This window comes from Trachemys scripta, chromosome 6 (assembly GCF_013100865.1).
Source record: "Trachemys scripta elegans isolate TJP31775 chromosome 6, CAS_Tse_1.0, whole genome shotgun sequence".
NCBI lineage: Eukaryota > Metazoa > Chordata > Testudines > Emydidae > Trachemys > Trachemys scripta.
In genome coordinates, this window is record NC_048303.1 from 47,772,715 (window position 1) to 47,798,321 (window position 25,607).

A 25,607-nucleotide genomic window follows, 5' to 3' on the forward strand; every position below is an offset into this window, starting at 1 on the left:
CTATGGGCCAAATCCCCTTTTAAAATTCATTTATTTCATGAATCTTTCCAATACTAAATATCCACCGAGAGGGTTTCTACTTATTCTTGTGCTTAAATTGTAAAATGCCTGCCCGAGTTAGACTGTAAGCAATCCAGGCAGGGATCCAGTCCTTTCTATTATTTATTATTTGTATTACTATTGCACCTAGTAGCTCTAATCAGGGACCAGGACCCCTTGTGCTAGGGGTTGTAGAAACAGAACAAAAAGATAGTCCCTGCCCCCAAAGAGCTTGCAATTTAAATATAATACTTGAGACAACAAATGGACACAGACAGACAGGGTACAAGGAAACAATCGTGATCAGCATAATATGCTGTGATCTCAGCTCACCAGCAGCCTAACCATTGTCAAGTTTTTGTAGGTATCGCAGTAAAGGAGAGTTTTAAGGAGAGGTGTGAAGGAAGATAAAGAGGTAGCTTTGTGGATGTTAATGGGGAACTCCTCCCAAGTGTGAGGGGGACAGCATGGGAGAAAGCATGAAGGTGCCTGTTTGAAAAGGTACCAGCAGGACAATGGACACTGACATGGGTTGATCAGAGGTGGGAGCTGACCTTTCAATAGTGAATGAGAGATGATTTTTTCAAACCCTAGTACTTTTATTGACTTTTAGACAAAGGGGGAAAAAGGAAGAATAACATGCCAGTGTGCGACAGAGGCAACACATGCAGAAATTGAGTATAAATCACACATGCCACAAACACGAGTGATTAACTGGTTTAACAAAGAAACTTGTCTCCAGTATAATGTCAGATCCATATGAAATGTTATTCTACAATGACCCACTAGTGATCTTCTAAAGACTTTCAGGGTGTACTACAATCTTACAGTAATTTTATTTAAATGGGGGAGGGAAAGACATTCCATTGCAGAATAGGCCACAGTCTCTCCACAGATTAGTTGGAGGCAGGGGTGGGAGGAATCGGAAGCCCAGCAAGTAGAGTGGTACTGAGATGTAATACAGTTCCTGAATGAGGTATATATTAAAATATGAGGATTTTGATTCTCCTCTCCAGAGGTTTCAGGGGAACAGAAATGGCTGGCTTTAAGGATCTTAATGTTAATTTTCAATAAGCCTTGAAGCACCGGGAAAGATCCAGAAGACTGGAAGAAAACCAATAGTGTGCCAATTTTTAAAAAAAGGGTACATGAGATGACCCAGGTGATTATAGTTCTGTCAGACTGACAATGATCCTGGGCAAGATAATGGAGTGGCTGTTACAGGACTTGATTAATAACAAATTAAAGGAGGTAATGCAAATCAACATGAGTTTATGGAAAATAGATCTTGTCTGAATAGATATCTTTTTTGATGAGATTACAAATTTGGTTGTAAAGGTAATAGGGCTGATGTAATAGACTTCTGTAAGACATTTGAAATGGTACAACACGACATTTTGATTAAAAAACTAGAATAATATAAAATTGACATGGCAAACATTAAATGGATTAAAAACTGAGTAAGTGATTGGTCTCAAAATGTAATTGTAAGCAGGGAATCATCCACTAGTGGGTATGTTTCTAGTGGGGTTCCACAGGGACTGGTTTTTGGCCCTACACTAGTAAACATTTTTATTAATGAGCTGGAAGAAAATATAAAATTGTCACGGATAAGGTTTGCAGAAGCCACAAAAATTGGAGGAGTGGTAAATAATGAAGAGGACAGGTCACTGATCTGGATTACTTGGTAAACTGGGCCCAAGCAAACAATATGTGTTTTAATATGGCTAAATGTAAATGTATACACCTAGGAATGAAGAATGTAGGCCATAGTTACAAGATGGGGGATTCTATCCTGGGAAGCAGTTACTCTGAAAAAAATTTGAGGGTCGTGGTGGATAATCAGCTGAACACGAGGTCCCAATGTGATGCTGTGGCCAGAAGAGCTTATGCAATCTTTGGGTGCATAAACAGGGGAATCTTGAGTAGGAGCAGAGAGGTTATTTTGCCTCTGTATTTGGCACTTGTGCTACTGCTGCTGCAATACTTGCCCAGTTCTGGTGCCCACAATTCAAGAAGGATGTTGATAAACTGGAGAGGATTCAGGGAAAAGCCACAAGAATGATTAAAGAATTAGAAAACATATTTTATAGTGATGGACTCAAAGAGCTCAATCTATTTAGCTTAACAAAGAGAAGGTTAAGGGGTGACTTTATTAGAGTCTATAAGTATCTACATGGGGAACAAATATTTAAGAATGGGTTTTTCAGTCTAGTAGAAACAGGGACGGCTCCAGGTATTCTGCCGCCCCAAGCGGCAAAAAAAAAAAAAAAAAAGCTGCGGCAGCGCAATCGCACCACTCCACTCTTTGGCGGCAATTTGGTGGCAGGTCCTTCGCTCCAAGAGGGACTGAGGGACCCGCTGCAGAATTGCCACTGAAGGCCCAGATGTGCTGCCCTAATAGCAGCCGAAGGGCCGCCCCTTGGTATTGGCCGCCCAAAGCACCTGCTTCTTTAGCTGGTGCCTGGAGTAGAAAAAGGTATATATTCATAGAATATCTGGGTTGGAAGGGACCTCAGGAGTTCATTCCAGCCCCCTGCTCAAAGCAGGGCCAATCCCCAGACAGATTTTTGCTCTAGATCCCTAAGTGGTCTCCTGAAGGATTGAACTCACAACCCTGGGTTTAACAAGCCAATGTTCAAACCACTGAGCTATCTCCCCTGATTCAATAACTACAAGCTGAAGGTAGACAAATGTGGACTGGAAACAGGGCATACATTTTTGACGGTGAGGGTAACTAATCATTGGAACATTTTACCAAGGGTCCTGGTGGATTCTCCATCACTGACAACTGTTAAATCAAGATTGGATTTTTGACTAAAAGATATCGTCTAGGAATTATTTTGGGGAAGGTCTATGGCCTGTGTTATATAGGAGGTCAGACAAGATTATCACCGTGGTCCCTTCTGGTCTTGGAATCTATGACTCTATGAATCTTGTCTCGCAGAGCTTTCACAGAATTATGCCCCAGAAGATAAAGGGGCAGTTCCTAGGCTGAGGTAAATAGTACAATAGTAATACCAAGCATTTACCATTAAAGATCTCAAAGCACTTCACAAAGGTAAATGTTCTTATTCACATTTTACAGATGGTGAAACTATGGAATAGAAATGTTAAGTGATTTGCCCAGTGTCACACAGCAAATAAATGGCAGGGGATAGATGATAGATATTCAGTCCCCCAGTCCTGTGCCCTATCCACTACAATAACTCTGTTCTGTAAACTTTCTTAAATGTAAGCAAAAAGCAAAACAACGCAAAAATAACAGATACTATATTTTGAGTTATTCATTCTAAATCTTTAAAACAAAGAGAATATAATCATTTTATTTCATAGGATTTTGAACTAAACAATGAGATGAAAATGAATGTTCTAAATTTGCTGGAAGAAGTTTTGAGAGATCCAGACCTTCTACCACAAGAAAGAAAAGCCACAGCAAACATACTGAGGTAAAGATGTTCAAATGAATTTAATGTAATTGTAAACCATATTATGAAAAACAAAGAAATCAGTAGCTTGCTATAACACAGTGTCTTTATTTTTGAAAGATCACAAAGTGCTTAACAATTGAAATACAAACCATATACAGGGATAACTTTACGTCTACCAATGAAATGCAGCCACCTCTGGGATAAAATGTGGCAATTGTTTAGCAGCGTATAGCAACGTTGCACAGGAATCAAAGAATATTTTAACAAATAGAAACTGCAAGGAGATTGAGGAGAATTTAGGTGTGCATAACGTAATTATCCAATTTGGTGAAAACTATTGTGTGATTTTTGTTAATGACAACAAGCAATCCGGACATGATATTTACAATTCATCCAGAAACACACCTTCAGCAGCACATAACAAACACCATGCAGGGCGTCAGTTCTGTATTCATTTAGAGAGGAAGGTGCTACCTACTGTAAATAATCAACACCATTTCTTAAAGTGTCTAGATGTTCCTTGGAGGTCTTCCATCCAAATGATGAGCAGCTCAACCTGCTTAGCTTGTGAGAACTGGCAGCCTAATGTGATATGAAAGATTAAATAAAAGAGATATCACTTATACTTTATGGTATGCTGATAGCCATGACTAAAGTTACTTGGGTGGATTATAGGAGTAAATGCCTGGTTAACTAATTGCCATAAAATAAAAGGCATAAGAGTTTCTGCAGAGCTAGAGCTATTTAGGGATAAAATTGAGAGAAAGCTAGAATGTATTGTAATGTCAAAGGAAAGACAACTGGCTTTGCATATATATTAATGTGTGTAATTTCAATCAATCAGTGTGGAGGGAATGATATACATTTTATAAGAAAGTAGCTTATATCTATGTACATTTTGTTAAATCAGTAAGGAAGAATTAAGAGTAGAAAATCAGAGAAAGAAGATATGAAAAACAGAACAATCAAGGACATGCCTCAGCAGCTTTTTAGAGTTCTTGAAAATATACTGCCAGAAAGTCAATCGATGTACAATAAATATGTGCCTGAATTCTCTGCGAACACAGGACACATTTCCACATCAGATATTTATGCGAAAAAGGAACAAGTCAGAAAATGAGTGGGAAGTTGACTTGGTGGATAAAAACTGATTGAAGGGCAAAAATAGTATCTTAAGAAATAGGCCTTTTAAGATGAGAATTTGTTACTGCATGTTAGTAAGGCCACAGTTCATTTTTTCACATTAATAAAAAAACATAAACCCTAGTATAATATATTGTATAAGTAACATGTAGTATTACTGAAAATAAGAATTGCACAGGTGTTAATTATTCTTGCTTAGATGAAGCTTAAGCAAGAAGGATGTAACCGATTGTGGTACAATAGGTTTTAATAATGCATCTATGAGCAAAGAATACAAAGGATACCAAGACGCTGGGAAAGAGATCTGAAGTTACTTTGAAATCCTTAAAGATCTCAGCCAAATATAGGCCTGAGGGAGAATAGAATGAAGTGCTATTGACAGAGAGATGGGATAAACTTGTCCATTGAAGACATATACATCTATCAAGTTGACACATAAAACATTGGTTGTTCCTTCCAAAAAATACAATAGCAAAGGCGATGTTGAAACTGTTTGTGAACGAATTCCTCCCTTTCCAACGCTGTTCTATTGCTCCTTTAGATTGCATTTATTTACCTGTCTATATGCCTTTCTATGATGCTTACTGATGCAGTTTCTCTCTGAGCACCTCACATCAATTAATTAATAGAGCTGGTCAAAAAACTTCATTAAACATTTTTTTATGATAATAAAAATAAATAACATAATAAATGTTTATGAAAAGTTTTTTTGTTTTGGTAAACATGTTCCAGTTTTCCAACAACAAAAAACGAAAATCAAAAAATTTTAGTTTTCAAAAACTGAAATATTTTTGGCATTTTTAATAGGAAAAAAAGGGGTCAGGAAAGAGAAAAAAAGGAGAGAAAGGAATAGCAGGACCAAAAACCAAAATATTTTGTGGAATAAACATTTTATTGAAAAATTCCACAAAGAATTTGAACAAAACAAAAATTCTTCATTTTTTTTGTAGAAAATATATAGCATTTATTGAACATCTCTATTAATTAATTTATCCTCACAGCAGCCTCCTGAGCTAGGGGAGTATTATCACCCCCATTTTACAAGTGGGGAACCAAAACATAGATTAAGTAACTTACATAGGGAGCCTGTCACAGAGCCAGGAAGAGATTCAGATTTCCTGAGTCCCAGTCCACTACCATAACTGCAGAGCCAGCATCCTGCTCCTTTCTGTACCTGTAGTTCACCTTTACCTGGTCCTATCAGATCTTTCAAACAATCAGCCTGGGTCACACCTTTGTTGGAAGAGTTTCACGTAGTGTTGATGGTTCAGTATATATCATTATTCCCTCTGGAAGAATAATGTACTAATGACCCAGTGTGGTTTCAAAGGATACTGTGTGCTGTGCATTCTTTCAAATGAGGTGTGAAATCAAGATCCTGAGTAATTGTGGTTATTAAAAATCCTGTGTTACTTTTCACAAGGATAGTAGGGGTACTAACTCTACTTGTCCTGGCCAATTTCTACACTTGGTGTTTACATATGCCTAATTACATTCTTCCAATAGTTTTAATAGAATAAGATGTTCTTAGTTTCCTCTAAAAAACAGTTGTATAGTGTTGCTGTTCTGTGTTGTTGAATAGTCGCTGAACAGTTCATTCTATAGGTGACTTTATTTCATCAGCGGCTGAAATTATTCCTGTCTACAGCCTAAATATATGTTTATTATATATGCATAGTACTTTAGGAACTTTCAGGATGAAAATTGTTGCATAAATGTAAGATTATCATGTTCATAATTTAAATTGGTGTTCCATTACAATCAGGAGAATGTCAGGATGCAAGTAAAAGGTGCTGGCACCTAAAATGTAGCAGTCCCATAAGATCTTGTATTGCACAAGCAGCTACAAAGGAGATGTGTATTTGCTAGACTTACATGGTGGATTTTAGTAACAATCAACTGGTTAAGAGAAAGTCATTCCTCAAGATTTTATACTTCTGAATAGCCTCAGCAATCCCATGAAACAGAGTATTAGAGCAGTCCTGATTTTGCTCAAAAATCATTCAGCCAGGATAAAACATGTATCATACATCTTAACTCAGACAGATGAAGTCTGACTCCTAATTCACCTGAAGAAAATGGGTCTCTAGCTCTTAGGAGCCATTTCTAAGACTAAAAAAAAAGTACTGCAGTTACATCCAGAGTAGCATTCTCTAAAATGCTATGTGGTAACTGAGAAGAGAAAATAAAAGCTGACTAACTAATCGGAGATGTTTCCTTTTCTGAAGACTTATGTTTGCCTGGCTGTTGTCATCTGCTAATGAAACAAGGATGATCATTCTATCACTTATCTACAAGCCTAGATTTGTAGGTTTCCAGTTTCCAGCCCTAAAGTGTACACGTGCAAAAGTTCAAGTGCTCTGCTCCTGATGGTAAGATTGTGGGCATGCACTTTTTTTTTGACCTACTTCTATTCTGCACTGGCAATAACCCATGAGTTTGAGTACTGTCAGTATAGCACCTGATGCTTGAGAAATAACCTGTGCAATGAACCAAAGCTCAGAACCCTTTGAAAAGCTCTGACCAGGGGGAGTTGCAATGACTTTTCTTTGAGCTATTGAATGTTCTATGTGAGGTCATCTATGGAGCTGTGTCCCCACCTTCAGCTGCTGCAATAGCATGATGGAGCTCCCTCTGGTCCTTCAACTTGTCATCTTGTTGGTTGAATCAGAGTTGGAACTGGTTCCAGGCCTTTCTTCGTAAGCTTGACCTTGGGATGCCCGGAAATCAATAATCAAGAAATCAGTAGTGTCATGTCATGAAGGTTTGGATGGTCTGATAGAGTGAAGAGGGCCTCTGACTGAATACTGCCACAATTTTCATTGGGATCAAGAACCAACAGAGGAAAAAGAGGAGATGGCACCATCAGTCCCTGGATTCCCATTCTTCCTCTAAGAAATACAGAGGTAAGGGCCAAGTAGGCACCAACCTTCTCTAGTGCCAAAGTGAAAAATTCAAATTGTCTTAGTGCTGACAGATAGATTCAAGTATTCCCTGTGCTAACAAATTATTGCTTGTGCTGTGAAGGAAGGACTAGTGCTGTGTAAGGGTTTCTCTTCCCTTGAAATCACTGTTCTGCACTGGTGCCATTCCTGATTCTATGCCTCCTTCTGGCAGCAGTTCAAGGAGAAGATTCTTTGCACTCCTCCCCCCACCTGAAGGAGTGTTCTTTCTGTTCTCAGTCTCTGAACACTACAATTCTTGTGGCAATGACAACTGAGGTTAAGGTTCTTGTAACCAAGAAAATTGATGAGTTTCAGGTTTTAAGGGCTGATCCTCCTTAGTTGCATCAGGATAAGGTGGTATTGTGTCCTTATTCTAAACTCATCCCTGTAGTGATCACTGATTTTCATCTGAATCAGACTACTAACTTATCTGTTTTCTACCATTCACTACCAGAGGAGGTTAGGTTACATGTTTTGGATGCTTAAGAGGGTACTTAGCTACTACTGTCATAAAACAAAACTATTCCTTTAGTCCCCTGAATTGTTTATAACTTAAAGTGGCAGGATTAGGAGAGAGACAATATTTTCTGAAATTGATTAAATCTTGTACAGAAAAATACTCTGAGTACTAAAGGTGCCAGAACATGATCAGCTAAGTGTAAAACAGCTGCTAGGGCCTGTTCCATTGTAGAAATATGTAGAGCTGCTACCTGGTAGTCCATCCCTTGGTGTAGCATTACTCTCTTGACCTAGCCTCAGTTTGGGAGAGCAAGCCTGCAGTCATTGTCCAGTTCATCACCTTCGTATACCCACTTTGAGCCTATGCACAGGCATGTTCCAGAAGTGTGGATCTGTACTGACCATCTACCTGAAGGATGTCAGTTACAGTGAGTGATTTCTTCTGAAAATTGAGCCAGTATTAGTATATGCATCTGTATGCCAGCTCACCCTTTTGCACACGTATGTCTCTCTTTGAAATCTGGCCCTAACAGTTCATTTTATTCCTCCAATTTGTAAATGGTTAAGGAGGAATTTGTATTTCATAAGCAAATTTTATTGTTAAACCCAGAAATATTATGATCACTGCCAGGAAAGACAGAATAAAGAAACTAGGTGGTAAAGAAGGTCTTTATGCTCGCTTCTAAACTGCTCCATGCAAACTCAAGTGATCAAGCAAAATGTTTGGTATTTTTTGCATGATGAATTCTTGGTTGAGCAGACTGACAGGATATCTCTGCAGGGCAGAGAAGCTTTTTTAAAAAGCTATTATTCCTGAAAGCCAAACAGGCCCTGCTGAAATATGTTCTGCTGGAATAGGGCTTGAGGTCTGATCTGCCTTAGTTAGTAAACTTGGAATCTGGACAGAACTTCATTGACACTGAGGCATGAACAGATTGCCGATACTGAACCAGGGAGTTGTAAACTATGGGCTGGATCTGTACTGCAGTGAACAGTATTAGCTGATAAACAGCCCCATCTGGAAAAAAAAATCATGGTTTAAAATAACCATTTCCTTCCACTCATAAATAACAAAAATGTATTGAGACCTAGGGATACAGAGAGTTAAAGCCTTGACTGGACAAACAGTGCTCTTTCACCATGTGATCTCATCAGACAATAAATCTCAAGGCATCTACCTAATTAATTATTAATTAATCCTACCCTTTTTTAAGTTATGTTTTTTTTATTTTATTTACAGCTAAGAGAATGAAAAATTAGCCAACTTGTGACAACACGTGCTTTAAAAAAAAAGTTACTTCCAGATGGCTATAACCAGTATTTGAAGTGTTGGGGCAAGAAGTTAAGAATTGTTTAAATGTGAGAGACATGTGAGAGCTACTAAACTTACTAGATGAATCTGGGAAGGCGAAAACTCATTCTTTTTCGTCCAACACCTTCCTTTCCTATACAGAAATGCCCCATCTAGGTTTAATTTAGTGCTCAGTGAGAGTTGAGATGTCTGTCAGGCATATCTTGGATGCAGGACCTTTCTCTCTCTGTCTCTCATATCTCTGCTCACCTGAATCTGGGCTTCCTCCTTAGCTGCTAGGAACTATCCAGGGTGCAGAAATGTATTTCATCCAACTAGAGGAAACAGGCCCATCATCATCATTCAGCTTTTTAGGTGGACTCTGGATCTGAGGGCAAAAATTTGTCTTCCATTTAAATATCCCAGGTGGAAGAAGACTTCTGCTGTGACAAGCAAGGCACTGCCCTTTAGCAGTATTCCACCTCGTTATTCAAAGTGCACAGATTTGAGGACTGGTTTGCTGGAAGTGCTGGTGTGAATGTAATGGAAGCTACTGTTGTGCCATCAGGACAAGTTGTCTTAATCAAGCCAATACAGGAAAGGGCACTGTACTGCCTAAGAGCTAGGACTGGAGCACAAATTAATAAAAGATGGAGTCTTTTTTTCCTAAGAACACAAGATTGGAGAAAATGCACCAGAATCTCTTTAAAATGAGGGGTTAGAGGATATTTGTGCAAAATCCTAATTCTGCAATGTGAGAGTACATCAGGAGCAGAAGTGGTGGTGTAAGGTCAAATATTTAGAGCCATTTAACAGCATGATCTCCCCTGAGCATGTTTTGTTGGATCAAACAAATTCTGAGTGGTCTTTTCTGTATCCAAGACCCAAAGTAATCCCCCTTCTAAATCATTAGGCAAACCAATCTTGCTTGGATAATAAATGGTAACAATAAACCATAGACATATAGTGCACATGTGCCTCCAAAGAAGAGCCCTCACACAGAAGAGAAAATATTTCAGGCAATGCAGAGCTTTGGAAGTGATCAAATGCAGGTCTTCTGTATCAAAAAGCTGAGTATTTTGTTCAGGTCTGTGCTGCAAATAAAGGCCTGATCCTTCCAAGCTTAGTGAACACCTTCTGAGAAGTGATGGGAGTTAAGGATGGTCAGCACTACTCAGCACCATATAGGATCAAGCACACAAAGTCAGCTGCTTAGCAATTAACAGACCTGTCCATCTACAAGACACTCACACTGGTGTTTTCTGAGGAAGGTATTAGGAATTCTCCTGAATGATAAAATAAGATTTTAAGACTCTGGATGGCATAACCATTAGACATGGGAGTGTTTACTCTTGCTCTGAAGAAGAGGGCATTTTGTGAGGATTTGATGGGCCCAAAGTGCAGGTTATGACTCAGGCAAGGAACATTCTTGAGTAGTATAACATGTTTTATTTTCTTCATGTATCCACATTCAGTTTTAGCCTAGTCCACTTCCAATTTGGCAAGCTAAAAGGAAACAGCCTACCACAGAAGAACCTAGTGTACTTAGCGCTAACACTTCCTCCCCACCCACGTAGAACACATTCCAGCTCTTACAATCCTATCTAAAATCTCCAAACATTATCATTCTTTTCTTTTCTTTTAACCCTTTCCCCATCTGGTAAATGAAAAAGCTGTTATGGCCACATGCTGATACATTTATTACATTAAGTACCAGATAAATTCCAAACTATTTACATTTTAATGGCACATTACATTGGCACTGTAAATTGAGGAGGGGTTATTATTATTAATTATTTGTATTACGGTAACATGTAGAGCCCACAACCAAGATCAAGATCCCATTGACCTAGATGCTGTTCATAGTAAGAGGGAGCTCTGGCTCAAAGAGCCAGCAATCAAAATAGAAATGACAAAGCGTGAGAAGATCGTATATTAAAATTATGAACCCATATACTACTGTGATGGGAGCCTTACTCTCAATAATAGCAGTAATAATAAAAATGGAGAGAAGGTCTGGGGGACTCAGATTATTGGCAGTGGGATGTAGTTTTTCACCTTTGTGCAATTCTAATTCAGTTAATGGAGTTAGAGTGATCAAATGTTTTTACCATAAAATCAGTGGTAGATTAACACACGGGCCCATGCCCAGGACCCTCAGCCAATTTGGGGCCCCCACCCCGCAGGAGTGCCAGAATCTGGATAGAACTGTGTACGTGAGGGGTCACTAGTGCCAGAACTGTGGCTCCATCTGCTGTTTCTCCTTTTTCCCCCTCTGGCCCTGCCCAGGCCACAAGTCGGAGCTGAGCCGGTAAGAGCTGCTGTGAGAAGCCCCAGACCCCCCCACCTGCCTTGGGCAGATGCCTGGGGGCCCCAAGATCAGCCCCCGGCCCATGTCCCCACCCCCTGGGGCATGCCACTCAGGGCAGCTGGAGGGTCCAGGGCTCCCCACAGCAGCCTGAGCTCCCTGGGTGGCTCCAGGGCTAGCCTTAGGGGTGGGCCACCCAGGCGACCGCCCTGGGGGCCGTGGTCAGGGAAACGCCGTACAGCAGTGCAGAGGTGTGTGCTACCAGCTGGCAGGAGAGCACTGCAAACTCACAGAGGTCATGTGTGTGGGGCACTCAGATTTCTCCTTGCTTCCTCCCAGTGGAGGAACAGGGGATGGGGCAAGTGGTGATGCACAGATAATGCTCGCTCCCCCACAGTGTTCCTCCTGCGAGTGGGTGAGCGAGGAGCAACACCAAGCACTCTATGCATCCAGGTCACCTTCCCCACCTGGGCTGTGCTGTAAGGCAAGCATCAGGAGCTGCCCCCTTACAGGGGCATTAAGGAACAGCCTTTGCGGGGGGAGCAAGCAACAGTGCCAGCCACTCTGTGCATACAGGTCAGTTTCCCCATCTGGGTGCAAAAGGTGAGTTAGGGGGCACAGGGGGCACAGTGCAGCATAAAGTAAGGGTGGCAATACAGTACATGCCATGCCACCCTTACCTCTCCACTTCTGCTGGTGGAGACACTGCCTTCAGAGTTAAGCACCCAGCCAGCAGCCATCACCCAGCCAGTGCTTAATTTGTGCCAGGGGTTGCTGAAACTCAGCCCTGACACTTCTTTCAATACAAATTAGGACTATGGGGAGGCAATGGGCCCTGTGGGGGGGGGGGGGGAGCCCTGGGAGCCCAGAGGTGATGGGGGATGGGGAGCCCATGGCGTCCAGGGGCAATGGTGAGGTGCCCACAGAACTTCTTTGTGCCCAGGGCCCCAATAAATCTTAATCTTCCTCTGCATAAAATGGCATGTCGGTGTTTTGTGAGCCTAGTCCAGTTCCCAGTGAAGAGCTTTTGCAATTGGCCTCCTCTTTGGCATTCCTCAGCACAGAAGTCGGGGACAAAAAGGACGTGGAAACCGCACAACATTATTACTACTGCAGCTGCAGGTAGTCCCTCAAGTAAGAGTTTAGACATATTAGTGGGCCAACATGGTGGTGATTGCGTTGCTGCCATCCATGTTGTAACTGGTCTTGGGAGAAAGAGGATAGGATTAAATTCTCCAGGGATAGCAGTTTAGCATTTTCACATGCACTGCTGGCCTGTACATTATTCCACAGCTGTTTTCTGCAACCAAAGATAAAACTGTTAGGTACAGGATTTTTTTTAAATGGGGCTTTCAATTGCAGCTTTTGCATTTATTTTAGATTAATGTAGTCAATGAACTGTGCTAAAATATTCTCATAACCATAGATAATTTTCTTTATATAGGATGTTCTGCCATTTAATTTTTCAGGGCTCTTTCTCAGGATGATCAAGATGATACCCACTTAAAAATAGAGGATATAATTCAAATGGTGAGTTCATCCAAAGATTTATGCATCAGATAATTTAGAGGATTATGAAATCTGTGTAAATCACTAAAATGTACTCAGCTGCAACCTTACTGCCATATTTCTACCAAATTACTGTTTCTTTATATCTGAGATCTGCTACATAAATTTGAATGTTTAAAACTGAAGAGAAAACAAGTGTTTAAAACACATAACCAAGGAGAGCTTGTCAGAGCGTCTAGACTTACTTATGAATTGGTGATTGCTAACATTCATGGAGTCAGATGCTGTGCTGGCCCAAAATGGGGGAAGACATGCATTGATATGAGGCAATGAAACACCTGAGCAAGAGGCAGCCCTTATGCCTTCTCATCTCCGGCTGCGTCAGATGCGTATCAGTAGGATATCTGCTTCAGGTTTGTATTGTCTCTCCACGATAAAACGGCTGCTCAGAACCCACTTCTAAACTTCACTAAGGAGGCCCATCCTCAACTACAGTCATTATCTGTCCACAGCATGTTTTCATTTACCCTGTATGTGCACTGGTGCAAACCTGAGGCACACAGGAAATGCAGTAGGTGCAGACTCCATAGATTGGACTTCATGTTGTTAGTGTTTTTTCTGCCCTATCCCTTTTCTTTGATAACCTAGAAGTTGTGTAGTAATTTGTGGTTTAAAATGCATATAAAGCTAGTTAATATCTTGTGTTTTGGAAACAAATTGGTTGTAAACAGAAATCATTGACTATTCTTGTACTTTTTATTTTGCAGTCAGAATGTCCAAAACCAGAGTGCTTTGAAACTTTGTCAGCCATGGAGCTTGCAGAGCAAATAACTCTCTTAGATCACATTGTGTTCAGAAGCATACCCTATGAGTAAGTGTTCTCCCATGGATGATCAAAGTGAATATTCTAAGAGTCTTTCTGACTAGTAGTTTTAGGCACTCTACTGATTCATGCTATTGATATCCCTGTAAAAAAGTTTGCATATATAATTGATTAGTATCCTTAGGCTTGTTTGTTGTTGCTTAGGATCTCTGATAGTCCATTTATGTTCTGAAAGACTGAGTTCAAGAACACTAAGAACAGTAACATCTCTGTCGCTGTGATTTGCGTGCCGTATGAGAACCATGCACTATATTTCCTATAGAATTACATATTCCTACTCAGTCTTTCTTTGAGCCTTTAATCTTACATTAATATGTCTCTGTTTGCTGCATTTGAGAGCCCCTGGAAAATTAAGAACAAACCTACAATCTCAGGTTTTGGGCTAGTGAAGGCTGAGCATAGTGGGGAAGTGCACAATCTCTGGGGAAGTGAATGTCAACTCAGCCCCCTCCATACATCCATCTCATCTTGTCAGCTCCTGGTGCTGTATTTAAGTAATAGTTTCAAATAGGGTCATGCTGCTGAAAATTGAGAGTACAGGGAACAGAGAAAACTGAAAGCAAACTAAATGTCCTTAACAATGTTTACAGCCATACAGCGTTCTAGTAATGGCACAGTGAAATGCTACAATTACAGTGGAAAATTATATTAAGGGTCCAGTAAAACTAGGTGTAGTTGAAATCCATTTGGGCTAACCAGGGTTTTGTAGTGCATTTATAGATGACATTTTTCATTTTTGTTCTTCTTCTTTTTTTTTTTTTTTTAAACCTTGATTTCCAGAGAATTTCTTGGGCAAGGCTGGATGAAATTGGATAAAAATGAAAGAACTCCGTACATTATGAAAACCAGCCAACATTTTAATGATGTAAGTAACCATAAACATGGAGCATGCCTTTTAGGAACGCTGTTGACATGGTATATGAACTCTGAAATATAAATGTCTGTCTCCACATTGTGATATAATTTCTGATCTAGTAGTGACTAAACGTTACAGCTTCTTTGTGATTAACCTTATAAACCAAGAAAGCGTGTAAAGAATTGCTAGTCAGCGGTTCAATAGAAATTTAATGGATTAGAACCTTTTGAACTATGCTGAAATCTCCTACTGCTTCCAGAAGAAATTAAGTTCTCTCTTTAGAGGATGAAACTATAAAAACACCAGTTAATTATCATCTTCTGGTTTATTGCTTGAGTCTCCACCTATACTCTTACCCTTGACTTTTTTTCTTTACATGTTGCTAAGAGCCTTCACCAGTAGCAACATTACTGCTGGCTTTGAGACATTATTCACTGGTTGTTTTGATGCATTTGTTACCTTCCCCTTAGTTTACTGTTCTTCTCCCTGTCCTCTGGCAGTGTTTTCAACATATATTTTTCTCAGCCTTATTATTTACGAGCTACAATCCCTGCCACCTCATTTAATTTCCCCCCATTTGTTAAATAATGTTGTTTGCAAGTGCTTATATTTAAATATTTTCAGATTTTTTGGCTTTTTATTTGGTTAGATGAGTAACCTTGTTGCCTCGCAAATTATGAACTATGCTGATGTCGGTTCTCGTGCTAACTCAATTGAGAAGTGGGTAGCAGTGGCGGACATTTGTCGATGTTTGCACAACTACAATGGTGTGTTAGAAATTACATCAGCCTTCAACAGAAGTGCAATCTACAGACTGAAGAAAACCTGGGCTAAAGTTTCTAAACAGGTGAGCAAGACATTTCTACAAATATGGTTGTAGCATTTCATTTGTTGATGCACTACCTAGATAATAAAGAGGCCCAGATAACTACATTCTAACCAGATTTATTTAAGCTTAAAGAATAATCTGATCATTAAGGGTTTCAGCAGATATTATTATTTCATTTCAAACGTTTGTATATTTCACTTATTTTCAATTTCTGTCTCATTAATTAAATATCTTAAGCACTAATTGACTTCATTGGAAGTTGCATGTGCATATATTTGAAAGCAAAATTTGACCCTAAAATATTGAATTGAAATATTTAACAAAACTAAAAGCTGTATTTATTAGATTGGCTTCATTCAGATATGAACATTTAGCTATACATTAATTTTGAATAAGATTCAATAGCATTGTGGTGGGATAAAAAATGCTGTCCAGTAACATAAAATGATTTTCGTTTTTCTTTTCAGCTTCTCAGATATAGTCCCAATTTCAGGTGCTGTTGTCCTTGGAAAATAGTTTTCTTTGGTTTATTTTTTTTTAATGATTTTAAGGCCCAGACCGTCAGGTATATAGGCGCCTAACTCCAATTGAGAGTTAGACATCTAAATACCTTTTTGAGGATCTAGGCCTAATTAATTTTGAAGATACTTTTAAGAATTAATGAAAGGTGCTCCTGAAGACTGAAATTGAGGGGATAAATCTCTCTGTGGTCATGTCTACCGTGTGATGAAAGATCCATGGCACAGCCATAGCAGGTCTGTGTCAGCTGACTCGAGTTTGTGGGGCTCAGGCTGAAGAAATATAAAATTACAGTGTAGATGTATGGGCTTGGGCTGGAGTCCAGGCGCTGGGACACCTCTCCCGCCTCTGCCTCCTGGCGTCTCAGAAAGCCCAGGACCAAATGTCCTCACTACAATTTTATAGCCCCTTAGCTTGAGCCTTTCAAACCTGAGTCAGCTGACCCAGGCCAGCCGCAGGTCTTTTATTGCAGTGTAGACATATCTTCTTTGCACATTCAGCCTTTGGCCTCTTGGCTGAGACTTCCAACAAGGGTATGTCTACACTGCAGTATAATCCCAAGGCTCGAACTCAGGCTCAAGCCTAAACCCCCTTGCATCTACACACAAATATGCTAACCCAGGGCTCAGACTCAGAGTCCCAGGAGCCATGAGGTGGAGTGTCCAAGTCTCAATCAAGCTGAGATCCAGTGTTCAAGTCTTACTACTTTGCCTTGTAGTAGCAGCCCCCTAGACTCATGCTCTGGGACTCTGCCAAAAGTATCTCACAATGCCATGACCGACTTTCTTTGTCCTCTGGACAGTCACGTTTTCCCACAATGCACCATGAACAAAGGGCTACAGCAGCCACATTTTGGGAGAGCGCTAGGAAGTCTGGGATATAGGTGGTTGGACTCGGATCTGCAAAACGCAGTGTAGCTGCTAGGTCCCATGTTTGGCTTCAACAGTTCCTAACCTGTGATTACAAATAAGTGTAGATAGGTTAACAAACCCAGGGTCTGCTACCTGAAGTTCTACTAACCCTGAGCTTACATTGCAGTGTAGACATACCCCAAGAAAACCAATGACATAAGAAAGAAGGACAAACAGAGACAATTTCAGAATAGACCATGTTATATGTTCTATACTGAATGAAGTCTAAAATAGCATTTTATTTTATTTTATTTTATTTTATTACAGCAAAATATTGTTTCTGCATTTTAAAATACTCTGCAAGAAACCAGTTCAACTGTCCTCAATGTGCATAAAACCTTCTAGGGTAGTGGTCTTCTTCTTCTTCTTCTTTTCTTTTTTTAAACTAGTTACAATTTTTGTGCCCAAGAGCAGCTGACCTACTGAAGTCAGAAATATGGAACCTTACAATGTTAAGGCAACACTCTTGGGACAAACTTAACTCCTGATAACTCAAGAGAGTGCAAAATGTCCCTGCCTGTACCATCTGGTCTGATTCAGCTATGGGAGGGCAGGGATATACAACTGCATGTCCTCTTCTAGGTTTTACCATCAAGGGAAGGCAGCTTTAATCTCTGCAAAGGCCCCTAGAGCAGCCGCACACTGGAGGCTGTTTAGAGAATATGCTTCCACTAGTCGCCCTAATTTCGGCCATTCCCCTGGTGGGACCATCTTCTTTTCTTTAAAAAGCAAACAAAAAACCCACCCAACCCACTACTTTAATAAAAGCTTAACACTAACAAAATGTTTCCATGGTTTTTTTAAACTCTAGTGTTAATTTTTAAAAAATGAATAAACATTCCCTTGTACCTCTGAAGTGCTGTCAACCTGAACATTGTATGAATGTCACGTTCATGCAGGAAAACAACCTTTTTTGGGAAGCATAATTTGGTGATCACTAATCACTTTATAGTCCAGTTCTGCAAAGATTTATGCACATGCTTAACGTTAAGCTTGTGAGTAGTCCCAAACTTAGTTTGCTCCTTTGTTGTGCTTCATTCTTGTTTTTCCTCTTTTCTGACTTCAACTTTCTTATTAACCCACATACTAGCTACTGACTTGTCCTTCATAGTTCTGAGTGCTTCCTGAGAGGCGCTGAACATCCTCAATTCACACTGAGTTCAATAGAAGTTAAGGACATGCAGCATCTCATAGGGTTGGGCCCCACATATCCTCTTGTGCAGTGCAACTGAGGTTGTATTGCTGAATATTAGTTTCATGGTCCTATTCTTTTTGAACTTATTCAAATGATTTTTGCCCAGCATGTGGTACATTCCTCAAGCTACTATGGGTAAAATTTTCAAGCCCCCCCCCCCCCCCCCCCTAATTCCCATTTAGTCACTCAGGAGCCTAAATTTATTGAAGTCAATGGGAGTTGGCTTCTAATTTTTTAAGTTCTGTTTTCAGATGTGCTATTTTCATAAGTGCTTTTGAAAATTTTACCCCAATACCAAAGTCAGTTTTCACACAGGGTGACACTTGTAATTTGTTCTTTTTCTAGACAAAAGCTCTCATGGACAAACTTCAGAAGACTGTGTCATCTGAGGGAAGATTTAAAAACCTTAGAGAAACACTCAAAAAGTATGTTTTCTTAAATTAGCAATATAATAGTATTTTGTTAAGAATATTGAATAGCACTTATTAAAGATAAGAGTTGGCTTTGAGTTTAGCTTTTATAATGAAAATTATATTGGACAATATTTTTACTGAATAACATCTATAAAGCTGGCTTTATTCTATTTGGACACCTGTTTTGCTGAATATACTGTAATTCGGTGCCTCTTATAGAGTAATATGTTACCTCTGGGGAATTATCGGAGCAAATTAAACTACTATTTTGTAAGAAATGCTCACTGTTGGGAGCTTTTCTTATACTGATAAACTTTTTCAATAAGTGTAAGACCAGCTGTATAAATAAAGGTTCTTTAATCAAAAACATTTTATTTAGTTCTGATAGTGCCTATTTGACATTAATAGTCCCAAAGTTCAACATAACTGGCTCCAAAGAGCTCTCATTCCATATTTGTTATCTCCAAGTACGAGCACACACAACAACAACTCATTCCAAGAGCTGTATCTGGAAAAGGGATCTCCCAGGCTGATTGACAGTAACTGTGTTGAATCATCTTGAGAGAGCATTAAGGAATTAAACTACTGTTCATATAGTGTATAGTTAAAAAAACAGACAAGGTTCAGTGTATAATTCCCAGGCTTGGCCTGCAGAAGACTATTGTCAGGGAATCAGACACATTTGTTTTAAAAGAGAAAAAGTGTTTTTGACTTATAACATCTAGATAACTGACCCATATACACTTCTCAATTAATCTAGCTAATAACTTTATTTGTAATTATTTTTTCTTTTATAACCATGCAGAGTATAATATGACCTTTGTCCTCTTGAAGTCAGCAGGAAGTTGGACTAAGGTGAAAACATAACTAGGAAAGTTGCCCAGCAGCATTGTCCTCTCTGCAGCACACACTCTCAGAGTGGAAAATTTTAACAAGTCATCTACTCCCTAGCAGAATTTCCAAAGTTAGGAAATCTGAGTGTTTTCAACTGCATAACATCTTAAATGTTTACAAAACCAGCGTTGTAAAGATCCTAACATATTATTCAACATGAGCTATACAGTATACACAATGTATTGCTGATAGTAAAATACTTACAGTACCTCAGAAAGTTAGAGAAGCCTTGGAGACATGCCCAAAGTATTTTCAGCTGTGCATTGGATTTATTTCTGAGATTTTTCTGTCAGCTGGGATTGAAGCATGTTTGAGAGCATACTCCAATGCCTTCCCCCATTCTGCATGGTGTTATCATTGTGGCTTTTACTAAATGTCATCATTGTTTCTCTCATAGTTTAAAGTTAGCTTTTGACACAACCTGCCAAATTTGTCTCTGGTAGATGTGGGTACAACTCAGGTGAAGCCAGAGCATCTGCTCCACTTACACTAACCTGTGAATTTGGCCCAACTTGTAAAAGTATTTTAAGTAATAAAAAAAAAACGTAGACATTTGTATAATGTATAAAAAGAACAGTCTGTAAATTAAATCCTAGTAAAATATAGTTAATTTCTCATCCTGCAGTTGTAATCCCCCTGCAGTTCCCTATCTTGGAATGTACTTGACAGATCTAGCATTTATTGAAGAAGGAACACCAAACTTCACTGAGGAAGGCCTTGTCAATTTTTCCAAAATGAGAATGGTAATTTTTATTTTCTTACATGTTTCCACTACAGGTTTTTAAGTGCACAAGTTTAACATTGATTTACTTAGGACTTCTTTGAATTCAAATTGCAAGATTACACAATATATTTGCATAATACAAAATAGAAGCTTGAAAGCAATCTTTTGCATTTGAATCCAGGGATGGTCTTCTTTCACCACCTGCTGGCAAGCCAAGGAGTATTGCAATTTAGCTTTCAGTTTGGTCAGCTGAAAATTGCAGGAAGAAAAGCAGCTGGTCTAGGCTTGCAGGGATTAATAAATGGTTAATAAAATGTAGCCAACCTGGTACCATAATTCATCAGGCAGCAACACTTAGAAGGGGTCTTTTTTAGAGTGTGTTTAGGACTCCTGCTCCCCAAGGAAGTGAAAAAGCATTTAAAGGTTGATTCTCTCTGCCTTCCAAACTATGTTGTTATTCAGAGCTCCTTAGAGGCCAGCCTTGGAGAAATATTGACACCAGCTGCTCTGCTGACTGTAGTTTAATGCCATGTTTGTGACTTCACATTGCAAAAGTCACCTGAGGGGAAAAGGGAGAGGCTATCAGGGTAAAGAAAGAAGGGACAAGGTGATCCAACTGAGACAGTTTAATAGTCTAAATGGCTGATTTGGGAAGGTAAAGGCCCCCCCTGTCAAAGCCACAGGCACAAAGCCCTTACCCCCAGGATAAGTTGCATCATTTTGGAACAAATTCCTTCCCGGAATAGCTTCACTGAAGCCAATATGTTCAAGTTAAAGCACAGACTATAAGTAGAACATTTTCTTATATAAATGTATTCCTTTGATAGATATCTCATATTATCAGGGAGATACGCCAGTTCCAGCAGACCTCCTATCGTATAGAACATCAACAAAAGGTACAGTAGTGTGTGATGCTGATCACGGGCACTATGATGAAGGCTATTCCTGCTATCGACAAAAAGATACACAGACGGGGCCCAAAGCTAACACTAATATCTTTTGTTTCCATACAGTAACAGCGGGAGGCAAACAATGGAATTTGTCCTGGTACTTTGGGTTGTGATAAGCTGATAAAGTAACATTCTCTTCTCAGACTTTGCACATGAAGGCAAATCTTGCCTCCACCTCTGCAACAAGTGTGGCTCCTCCTGGGAGAGGAGTCAGTGCAGTTCTGATGTATCAGAGGGGCAGGATTTAATGTGCCACTGAGTTCCATACCCCAGCGCAGTATGGACTCTGCTCCACAGAGGATGCCAGCACATAGAAAGTAGGTGATGGGGTATAGCTTGACCATCTGATGCTGCTGCATAGATCTCTGTGGTCTTAGGAGAAGATTCCTCCCCCTCATTCCCACATTTCACTAGTTCCCAGAGCAGCTACATGGGTTGGACACTAGACTGAGGATTTGCCCTTTACTGAGAGTGAGGTATTTTTTAAACAGCTTGAATACTTTGTACCACGTATATTTAACTATTCCACTTCACCAAGAAAACAGAACATGAGAGATGATTCCAACATTTGTCTGAAATGGACTGAAGCTGCTAACTGGCTGTTATGGGGAAGGGGAGAATAGAGAACTTCAATTAAAAATATACCATCTGTTCAGTTTCAAAATTATACGTTGCAATTGTTTTCTGTATTGCAGGTTACTCATTACTTACTCGACAAGACCCTCATCATAGATGAGGATACTCTGTATGAGTTATCCCTAAAGATTGAACCAAGACTCCCTGCCTGAAGAATGAGCTTCGTCCCAGAGTTGACAGAGTTTTAGTGTAATCAACACAATTATGCATGCCATGCCCTACAGACCACAAGGGGACAGATTGAGAAGATTGCAAACTCTCTTTTCCAATAAGGGAGACAGAGCCTCACAGAAATTCCCTCTCAGACAAGGAAAATCAGCTCCTGGAGGGGAAAAACAAAATGCTTCAGACTTGAGAGTTAAATGATTGTTACTCTGCAAAGATAATGTTTTGCCAAAAGGACTACGCATCTAATAGAAAACAGAAGCCTTTCATGAGAATAGCTACTCATTGCAGCCATCCTAATGGGGCAGACAAGGGGACAAATTTAAATGTAGGTACAGTATTCTGTTAGATTAGGAGAAATGGACAAATGCAGATGGCATTGATCTGGCACAGGTTGCTTATCAAATGTGTATCTATTGAGGCATTCATCGGATTAATTCACTCTCATTATACTGTATTCATTGCAAACAATAGGAGCTTAAGAGTCATTTACTAACCTGCAGTGATAGCAGGATAATATCTAAGAACTTTAGCTACAGCATATGCTGTTCAAAGTATTTGGTATAAATTAGATGTTTTCATTTATAGAATATTAAGGTCTTAAAATATGTTATCAGCCTTTTCTAAGGTGGGAGGTTTTACATGCTACAAATGAACTAACTTAACTTTGTAAATATTGTTTTCACCAATACATGATGAGGAGTTTTACAATGTGGAAAATAATGAACTGTGTTAATAGTTGCAGGCCATGGGAGCATCAGCTGGAATATCTGAGTTTAGGAGCTATATTTGGAATTGGTTGGCCCAGATTCATGAACATATCATGAGTGAGATACTTGGTCATTTAGCACATCGTCTCCTGAGAAAGGCACTCTGATTGTCTGTACCTACAGCATCCCTGACAGTTCAGTGACTATAAAGCACCTGCTGCACACACTGGGGGAGGAATGCTTGCCTGGTTTGGCAATGGATAATGCTCATCAATGAAGAGAGCAGGATTAACTATTTTATTTTACCTTAAATGAATTGTTTAAAAAGCATTATTTTTTTGCTCAGCTGATCAATTCTAAAATCTTTTTTCTACAGTGAAGTTTGACTGTCAGGAAACAGGAAATATAATTTTATTTGGGGAAGTTAGCATCTGCATATGAGTGTCTGCTAGAGAAAATATGCTATTTGTAACTGTTTTTAAAACCCATGCTACTGTGTGATTCTGGGTAGAATCCATTTCTGCAAATGTATGGTTCTTCATACAGTTTCCTGATAGTGACCTATTGTAGCTGCATGGAAGATGAGCTCAAAATGCATGCTATACAGTATATCATAAAACCAAATGCAGGTATTAGCACTGTTGAATAACTAGTCCGGGGAAGTGTTCTTACTTTTCCAGTGATTATCAGCCAGTTGAAGAAATAGGGCTATATCATTTGTTTACCTCCCGTAAATCTTCTCAGGGAGATAGATGTTTAAAAAAGATTGTGACCTGAGCCTATTTGATCTGACATTTCTTACCACACTTGTGAAGTTTCTGAATGTTAACAATGAAAATGGATCTGCCTGGCTTATGGTTTTTGTCTTTATTTGCACTTTAATTACATTATTAGCCCAGCCAAGAGCTTCACAATAAATTCCATTTGTTCTAAGTGTAAACACTAGCATTTATAAATGTACCTTAGTAGGCCATCTTTGTAAATAACTGCATGAGTAAATATCAAAGAAATACTGGTAAATTCCTCATTAAAGAAAAGAAACAGGGAAACTTCCAGAAGTATTTTTAAATAGTTCTGATTAATGAATGCTGTAAAAGTGAACATGGAAAGTGTTAATTATAGGTGCTTTTTATTTTTTCAAAAAGTTGCTTGTTCTTTTCAGTAGTGACTGATAAGAAGCTGATTGTATCCTGACGCATGATAAATAAGAAGCATGGATTATTTGGACCATAAAGCTAACTTACTATGTGCTTTCTGTGTATTCATAATACAAAAAGAATTGCCATAAGTCAATTGCATAAAACGCCTAAAGGTCACACAGTGGAAAATAGAAGCAGTAAAACTAGTCTTAAAAGCAAGACCCTAGCTGACCTTTATTTTATCTCTGTTCACACAAAACATGTAAACAACTGTAAGTGTCCTAACAGACCTTTGTGGCACAACCTGTTGGCCGCTACTTCATCTTCCTGTATACCATTTTGCCATAGCTGCTTTGTAGATCTGGGGATATCTCATCAGTCATGCTCTTAAGGTGCAGGCAAGGGTTCTTCTAGGTGTCCACCTCATTATCCTAATTTTATCACTTTTTTTTACACACACTATGTACATCTAGACTAAGTTTGTCGCTATGTTGCTACAAATATTGTCATAAATTATATACCACCAATATATAGCACTTTACAGTTTCAAAATTTTCAACAACTAATTAATCCTCACAAAACCAGTTGGAGGACAGGAGATAAGTGGTTGTCTCCCCATTTTACAGATGGAGAAACTAAGATACAGTGGTTAAGGATGCTGAGCACCCACAACGTCTCTGGAAATCAATAGGTGGTGTGGTCGCTCAGCACCTCTGAAACGTCAGATCCGAAGTGATTTATCCACAGTTAGTAGTAGAGCTGGGATTAGACTCTCTGAAGTACTTGGATCCTAGTCCTGTCTTCCCACACCAGAAAATGATGCCGACATATATAAAGCACTGCAATAACTTGCCTAGGGAGGTTGTGGAATCTCCATCATTGGAGATTTTTAAGACCAGGTTAGACAAACACCTGTCAGGGATGGTCTAGATCAGGGGTCTCAAACTCAAATGACCACAAGGACCACATGAGGACTAGTGCATTGGCCTGAGGGCTGCATCACTGACACCCCCCCCTCGCTGCCCCCGGCCCCACCCCCACTCCACCCCTTCCCTGAGGCCCCGCTCCTGCCCCGTCTCTTCTCCACTTCCTCCCCTGAGCGCGCGGCTCCCTGCTCCTCCCCCCGCCCTCCTGGAAAGTGCTAAGCGCCACCAACAGTAATGCACCTCACTCAAAGGACAAAACATGCACTTAGTTAGATTTACTTCTGTTAAAGCCCCCCACACACACACTGCACTGGGCTGCATCACCACTCCACCCCTGATCTGCAGGGGTGAGAGCTGTGGATGAGGGGTTTGGGGCATTGGAGAGGCTCAGGACTAGGGCAGAAGGGCAGGGGAAGGGCAATCTGCCCTGGCCATAGTGGAGGGGGGCACTAGGACCCTGCTGCAGGCTCCGGGGCAGTGAAGGGGCAGCAAGTGAGCCCAGGGGGCACTCGGGGGAGACACGCAGGGGTTGCAGGTGGGGCCGGGGGAGCAACCCAGCCCCAAACATTGGGGAGCAGCGAGCAGGGAGCTTAGCTGCCACATAAAATAACTTGGGGTGGGGGGTGCGGGGAACTTGGCGGGCCGCAGGGAAGAGCTCTGCAGGCCGCATGTTTGAGACCCCTGGTCTAGATAATACTCAGTCCTGCCATGAGTGCAGGGAAGTGGACTAGA

At 40.0% G+C, this 25,607-nt stretch overlaps 1 protein-coding gene across 2 annotated transcripts in view; it reads left to right on the forward strand.

Moving 5' to 3' along the window:
* Window positions 1–24,872, forward strand: part of RASGRF2 (Ras protein specific guanine nucleotide releasing factor 2) — a 199,173-nt gene extending 174,301 nt beyond the window's left edge. For both annotated transcript variants that reach the window (XM_034774092.1, XM_034774093.1), the window contains exons 19-27: window positions 3,376–3,488; window positions 13,086–13,146; window positions 13,893–13,996; window positions 14,789–14,873; window positions 15,514–15,711; window positions 18,664–18,743; window positions 20,251–20,368; window positions 21,177–21,245; window positions 21,995–24,872. In XM_034774092.1, the coding sequence (XP_034629983.1) occupies window positions 3,376–3,488; window positions 13,086–13,146; window positions 13,893–13,996; window positions 14,789–14,873; window positions 15,514–15,711; window positions 18,664–18,743; window positions 20,251–20,368; window positions 21,177–21,245; window positions 21,995–22,087 (921 nt within the window). In that variant the 3' untranslated portion in view covers window positions 22,088–24,872. The remainder of the gene's footprint in view (window positions 1–3,375; window positions 3,489–13,085; window positions 13,147–13,892; window positions 13,997–14,788; window positions 14,874–15,513; window positions 15,712–18,663; window positions 18,744–20,250; window positions 20,369–21,176; window positions 21,246–21,994) is intronic.
* Window positions 24,873–25,607: the final 735 nt, after the last annotated feature.